Source organism: Glycine soja, chromosome 1 (assembly GCF_004193775.1).
Source record: "Glycine soja cultivar W05 chromosome 1, ASM419377v2, whole genome shotgun sequence".
Classification (NCBI taxonomy): domain Eukaryota; kingdom Viridiplantae; phylum Streptophyta; class Magnoliopsida; order Fabales; family Fabaceae; genus Glycine; species Glycine soja.
In genome coordinates, this window is record NC_041002.1 from 44201395 (window position 1) to 44209274 (window position 7880).

A 7880-nucleotide genomic window follows, 5' to 3' on the forward strand; every position below is an offset into this window, starting at 1 on the left:
TCATTCAAGCCTTGTTCGAGGTCCTGTACTTTAAAAAGTATGTATGATTTTTCTGAATAATTATATATTATTAATAATAAGAAATTATTTAATGGATAATATTTTATATAACATAATGTTATATATTCACGATGATATTATTTATTTTAGAATATACAATATAAAATATATTCTAATTTAAATTTTATATAATTTTTATTATATTATTTAACTATCTATAATGTTAATATTGATATATTATAATAACAAATGAGATTGATCCAATATTGACTCATTTCTAGCATTAAATAATAAAGAGAAACACGCCCCTAACTAGTCTCACCCAAAGTCAGCTCTTTGTTTTATTAAACAATTGCTTTCTCTTTTCCCAATTGGACAAATTAAAGTCCAATGTTTCCTCACGTCCCCTTCCTTTATAAATTCTCCCTTCCATATTCATTCTCTTCATTATTCCAACAACTTATCAAAGAACCAATCTTTCTCTCATTACCAGCCATGACTACTCAATTCGTCATTCTCTCCCTTCTCGTCTCTTGTAATACCCTCATTTACGCCAATGCCGAAGACACGGGTTTCGTGGGCTCACTAGATCACAAGGCATTGGGTTTAAAGAAGAAAGACAAGGTTAGCCATTTCCGGTTCTACTTCCACGAGACCTTCACCGGAAGCAACGCCACCACGGTCTTCGTGGTTCCGCCGCTCCCCCAGTACAGCTCCACCAGCTCCTTCGGGGCAATCGGGGTCATGGACAACGTCTTGACGGCGGGACCGGAGCGTACCTCGAAGGTGGTGGGGAGAGTGGAGGCCTTGGCCGCTGCCACGTCACAAACGGAGTTTAATTTATTGATATTTTTTAACTTCATATTAACCCAAGGGAAGTACAATGGGAGCACCATCACCGTGTTGGGGAGGAACCGCACCTCCCTAAAGGTTAGGGAGATTCCTGTGGTTGGAGGCACTGGGGTGTTTAGGTTTGCAACTGGGTATGCTGAAACTAACACCATCTTTTTTGATCCACAAACTAGGTCTACCATTGAGTACAACATCTATGTTTCTCATTATTAATGAGTTAAAGCCCAATAAAGAGACTTTCATCATCAAAGGTGCAAGCTAAGGGGTGCCTTGCCCATATACAAAAAGAATAAGAAAGCATCTAAAGGTTATACCATTCTACATTTGTATTGATACGTATGCTTTGTACTTAGTATGCTATGATGTCAACAAGTTTAATTACATGGTGTAAAAGCCTTTGAAACTGAATTACATTGGAAACTTCTATGGAAAAATATGGCTGGTATCTTTAGTCTTTTTTTAAAACAATAATTTAGTTTATCTTTTAAAAATTATTATTTGTTTTAAATTTTAAGAATATTTTTTTAGAATTAAAATGTTAAATTTTTAAGATATTAATTAGATTTTAAAATATTATCTATATTTAAGATTTATATATCAACTTCGTTCGATGTACTCAGTACTAAAGAATAAGAAAGCATCTAATAATTATTGACCATCCAATTATGGAAGGACCCAAATTGGGATGACACGGGGCTACCATGATAAAAAAAAATTAAAAAATTCATCCAGCAACTATTATATACTATAAATTTTAATACAAGTTATTTATAATTTGATGATATTCTAATAAGTTGATTACATTAATAATCTATCAAAACTGAAAATTGGACCAGCTTAGCCGGTCGGACCGGAATCCCATGCCATAGGTGATCCAATTAAGGTAAAGGACTCAAAATGTATTTGTCCCATATTAACCCGGTTGGGTTTGATCAAACTCGATGATTCGGATCGAGTTGTTTCGATTTGATCTGGTTGAATTCTTTTTTTGTCAGTTCTTGTAATATATTATATTATTAATAACTAATTATTGAATAACATGTAATATACTCTTATAATATTTTTTTATCTTGGTAACAACATATAGTAACTAATTATTATCATATTGATCATGAGATGATTCAATATTTATGTGTTTTATACATCTTTAACACACTTACTTATGATCATCAGATAACTTTGGTATCTAATCCAAAAAATAAGAGTTTCTTTAATAATTTAATAATAATACTCAATTAAATAATATTAATTTATAGTAATAAATAACTATATAATATTTTATAATTTGATCATGACAATAAAATTTATTTTGAAGTATAAAAATATAAATTGATCACATCATGTTAGCTATATTATTATTATTATTATTATTATTATTATCATATATTTAAAATTTTTAATATATATACTGGATCAATAAGTGACTCACTGGCTGAACATTTGACCCAATGATCTATATCTTGAGTGGGCCGATTTTCATAATACTACTCAAAATACATAACATTTTTCTTATATCTCATGAAATAATCAATAATTGAGTGTATACTAATTTTTTAGCATTTTTCTTTTCAATGTATACTAACAATTAATCAATAAAAAATTCATCTTTCATCTTATTATGAGGTGTAATTTGTTACTAAAATATAAAATATAAAATATGCAAAATCGAAAAAAACATTTCTTTTGTACCGTACGATGCCTTTCACCCTTTGCCTCACCAATGTCGTTGTTGGTGACTACAGCGTCTGTTGTGTGTTTCTACAATTTGAAAATTATAATAATCTCTCATCAATCCAATGACATTTATTTACATGAGATTTGAAAAATAAAAAATCCTTCAATTGCAAGAAAATAAGTTTAACAATTAGATATTAACAAAGTCCCAAAAAATGATTATATATTAACTAGAATTTGATGAAATATAATATTTAGATAAAAAAATTTAAAAAAGATAATTTTACTATTGATTTTATAATTTCAAAAAGTTAGGAGATAAAAACTTATTCTATAAGAAATAAAACTTGATAAAATATAATACTGAGATAACATTTCTTTAAAAAAAATTACTATTGATTTTATAATTTAGAAAAGGGTTAATTAAGTATTTATTCTCTAAATTTTTTTTGAAATTTGATTTAGTTTTTAAATTTTTGTTTGACGGGTCAATGTCTCCTAACTTTTTCTTTTAATTAAAGTTTTTAGTTTTTAAACTTTTGACTTTCAATGTCTCTTAATATTTTTTCATTAAGGTTTTTAGTTCTTAAAATTTGGTCTAAGACAGATGTATCTTCTACTAGAAGCAATCATATTCAAGATGGACAGGATCATTATAAACAATAAATTTTTTCTTTGGGTATTTAACGTAGTTCCAATGTTACAAACACAGGAGTAATACATAAGGAAGGAATCCAAACAAATAAAAATAAGAGATATAAAATATAAAATTTTAAGAAAAATACATATGATTTTATTAAAATAAGAGGTGCATTTTTTTATCCTCATATGATAATAAGTTAGAGGGTTCAAACACATAATTAGAGATTACAAATATAGAATTTAAAAAAAAATACATGTGAGTTTATTAAAATAAAAAATGCATTTTCCATTCTCTAACAAACTTAGGTATACCACTGTTATAAGTGAGCTAATGATTTTGTGTATTAAAGTAGGTCTAAACCCAAATAGTGGTGCAATAAAAAAAACCCAAAAATTTATTTCAGTTTCTAATACCTTACATGATTAGTTTTTAATTAGTATCCATTTGAAGATATTTATTATTAAAATTAACAAATTTATCGAATATATTATATGTAATTTAACCGAAATGTACACATTCAATAGATGTGTTAGTAATTCAAATTCAAGGTATATAACGTAAGAGCTCATAAAAAAATATAACTGAAGAGAGATGAAAAAAAATATAAAAAAATATTGTAAAAGTAGAGAGATAAAATATCATAATTCTTACCTTAGTGTCTTTGCATATATCTCTTTTAGTTTTTTTTTAAATAGTTTTAAGCAAGGCTTATTTGGTAAAATTAGTTGATAAACTTTATATGCGGTGAGTTAGGAGCTAAACAGCTAGAAGTTAGCTGAAAGCTCATAAGTTAGCCGATTTAATGGGAAGAGTTTAATAAAATTAACTTATAAATGTCAAATAACGTAACATTATTAATATTTTTAATATTTAAATTTTATTTATAATAATTTATCTTTTTAAAAGGTAAGTAAAATTTAATCTCTTTTTTTGTTGAAGTTTTGCTTTTATATAATGGAGTACGTATAATTTTGATTTTTTTCTATTATCAACATTGGTTTAGAAATCAAATAAACCATAAATCAAAATAAATAATGCAATAGTTCATTAAAATAAACAATTTGACATTAAAGAAACTAATAAAAAAAAAGTAGTTGCATAATAACAGAAAAATAGATATGAGAGATTTTTCAGATAACGAACAGAAAAGATAAGAATGTTTTTAAATTAAATAAAAAGATAAAATAAAATCTCAAATAAAATAATAAAAATAAAATTAAGAAGAAAAACAATAATAACTTATATAGATTAACTTATTTTTAATTTCATAAGTTATGAAAGTAATTCATCAAAATAAATTAATTAAAGTATTAAAATAAACTGATATACCAACTTCATCAAACAAATTTATAAGTTAATTAAAGAAGTTTATAAGCTATTTGGAAAGCCTTGGCATCCCAATAAATTGAGTTTGAGTGAATTTTATTTAGGACAAGACGTATGGAGTTAGCAATTTGTATTACTCATCCTCGGCGGCTATGACTTTTAAGGAGTTTTCACGTGATGCTTACCTCAAGAGTCAAGAATCAAGGGATTGAGTTAACGATACAGTTGTGCCTGATGCATATTAATCACCTATAAATATTTGACTAAATTATAATTTTAGTTTTCTTTCATTTTTTATTTATGAATTCAGTCTTTCTATATATTTTCTTTCATAATTTTTGTTCATAAATATTAGAAAATCTATAATTTTTGTTAATTATTAATTTTGTACACATTTTTTTTATATTTTGGTTCAATTAAACTCTGGACCTAGCCAACATATTTATTTAAGATACAATCAAAAAATAATTTAATTAATTAAAATAAAAATAAAAATAAATAAGTATATGTAAAATTAAGAATTAAACTAAAATTGTGAATTCACTAGAATGTGCATGGGAATTCCCCAACTGTCAATTCATGTATTTGAGAAAAGATCTACGACCTCAATAGGTGCATCCTTTCGGCCCCAAAAGCTTCTAGAAATCTATATGAGAGGAAAAGCTTTTTGTTCTCCTACCTTCATTTTTGCTTCCAAGTTTTCTTCCTCCATCAAATACTCTATTTTTCTTCCCTTTTTCCTGGTCGTTTTTCTCTTATCATCCTCCTTTTCCGTCCAGATATGTTTTTTGACCCCTTTCTTTTCTTCATTATGTCTTTCCGATATGGGTTCTAAGCACTCTAGCGAGGGTAGAATGCTTTCACTAGAGGTCCACTCAATAAGGAATAGTTCTAATGACGATCCCTCCCATCATCATGACGGCTTCAATGCTATTAGTGACTGCATTTCTAGTGTTCCTGTTCATGACACCATCATTGTTGGTGGTGTACTTCAGCCTAACATGGATGTCACTATCTCTGTTGATGGCATTGTTGCTGCTTATGGTGGGCTCCAACCAATCTGTGGCATTTGTGTCATAGTCCATCGTCCAAGAAGGAGTACCCTCTTATAACCCTTCTGGATTACTCTTGGGTCTATGACGAATTCAGAAGCTATTCTACCAATTTCCTAACTTATGAATCAATCCTCGATTTCCTTAAGGGTGTTGAATTTTGTCATAATAATCGGCCAAGAGTAACTTTGGCCGAATTATGTCTCGCTAGTGAGCACGTCTTTATGTGTGCTTACCCTGTCGAGATGCACTTTATGTGTACTAACTCCACTTTGTTTTTAGATTTTCATCTTTATGTTGCCTTCTATAAGTTTGAACTGGACATTCTCTGAGAATTGAGCGTTGCCCCTACCCAATTGCATCTAAATGCTTGGGCGACTATATGTGCATTTAGGGTTTTATGCAATGAGGTTTTCATAACCACTAATACCCTTAAATTCATTCATCACAATAAATCTGAAGGAAAACACAAGGGCAGTGGGGTCTCTCTTACGTGTATTTCTTGTAGAGCTGTTATCACCCTATATACCACCTCTTATAAAAACTTTAAGGGCCATTTTTTTAGGTTCACCCTAGTGCCGAGTCTATGTCCATTTACTTTACTTGGCAGGGAGCTACTCATTTCCCTTTTTATTGGACTCCTTCACCCAACAAAGACATTACTAAACATGTTCCATACATGTCTCCTTCCGACCAAGAGGATATGTACTCTATAAGTTTTCAAGGGCTCTTCACTGCAAAACCTTGGTGGATATGCCTTTTTCCAAAACTTTGATCGTGGATTAGGATCATGAATATTTTTTACATTGTTTCTATTTGCTTTCTTGGATGAGTTCTAACCTTGCCTTTCTTTTTTAGGGATTATGGTTAAGTTTTACTACCAATCCATCAAGGAGGTGTAGGTCAAGAATGCCAAGAGGGCCAAGGCTAAGAAAGCCATGGTGGATAAGGGCAAAGGAAAAACAACAAGATCATGTCATCATGGAAGAAAAGTGAGTGTCTCCTCCTCCTTCCATCAATCCTAGTGTTGCTAAGAGGGCAAACCTAGGTCCTTCTCAACACGAGGACAAAAAGGCCACAGGTGGAGCTAGTGTCAATTGTTACTTCTTCCATTGTCGAGAGCATGGTTGTTAAACTCTCGATTTAAATCGTAAAATTTTACGATTTTACGATTTTACTAAGGGTTGGCGAGTTAAATCGGAAGTAGAATCGAAACCGGAATAGACTCGTCCGATTTTGCGTAGACTCGAACGAGTTTGGGTAGACTCGTGAGTCTGCTCCGAGTCCACGAGTTTATGAAAACCCGAAACGGCGTCGTACAACAACCCCCGAAAATGACTCTCGTGACTCTCTCTACTCACTCACTCTACCTTGCTCAAGCTATTAACCCCCCAAAATGACTTTCGCTGAGCTACTCGCGTCGTGGTGGTTGTTGTCATCGCTGTCGTGTTGTCGTGCTAGACTGCTGAGCTAATCGCGTTGTGATGGTCCTTATCATTGTTTGAAACTTGAAAGCCCTCACTCGTTGAAAGCCCTCATTTCCTGACCTAGCTCCAAGCTTTGCTCCACGACGCTAAGGTGTTTTCTTTCTCAAAGCTTCTTTGTTAATTCATCTCTATTAATTGAAAGTTTGAAATGATGCTTATTAAAAGAGTATATGTTAATTGAAATTCTGGCAAGGCTATTGTTAGCTTCATTGTAGTGTTGAGTTTTGGGTTCTCTTGCTAAATTAAGGGAGTATTGTTAATTGAAATCTCTGTTAATTGAAAGTTTGAAACGAAGCTTAATGTTGAATTCTGGCAACGCTAAGGTGGTCCCCTGAACATGGACAAATTATCTGTTAATTGAAATTCTAGCTTCATCAAGGATGGTTAGTGGGTTTTGTTGCTGCCTTTTGGATAGTGGGTTTTGTTGCTGCCTTTTGAGTTTACGATTCGATTCTACGAGTCGAGTTTATGGAACTTCCAAGATTCTACGTAGAATCGCGAGTTTAACAACCATGGTCGAGAGAGTCACCCTTCCTTTCTTTCTATGAATAATGGGATTTCTTCTCTTCGGGGTAAGGCCTTCAACCTGAAACTCTCGTTCATTCTTCCATGCTCAATCAATTGGATTACGATATCCCGAGGGAAGTCAACCCAAACATCTCCATGGATTCCATTGCCCGCTTTCAGGTAAGGTCTTGAGGGATCAACATCATTTTCTGGGCCAATGAGTTCGAGAAGGTTGATGTCGAGTCCAAAAAGCCTTAGACAGTACTCGCCAAGGCTGAATAAGCTTTGGTTAAAGTCACTAGGGAAAATGAAATGCTACTGCAATCAGTTGAGGAATCT

The 7880-nt window shown here is 31.5% G+C and overlaps 1 protein-coding gene across 1 annotated transcript; it reads left to right on the forward strand.

Annotated features, from left to right (window-relative positions):
* Window positions 1-463: 463 nt before the first annotated feature.
* Window positions 464-1313, forward strand: LOC114405226 (dirigent protein 22-like). Its single transcript, XM_028367853.1, has one exon. The coding sequence runs from the start codon at window positions 496-498 to the stop codon at window positions 1063-1065; it is 570 nt and encodes a 189-aa protein (XP_028223654.1). The 5' UTR covers window positions 464-495; the 3' UTR covers window positions 1066-1313.
* The last annotated feature ends 6567 nt before the right edge of the window (window positions 1314-7880 follow it).

Coding starts and splice junctions, on each gene's coding strand:
- LOC114405226 (XM_028367853.1), top strand. CDS start 496: ATGACTACTCAATTCGTCATTCTCTCCCTTCTCGTCTCTTGTAATACC.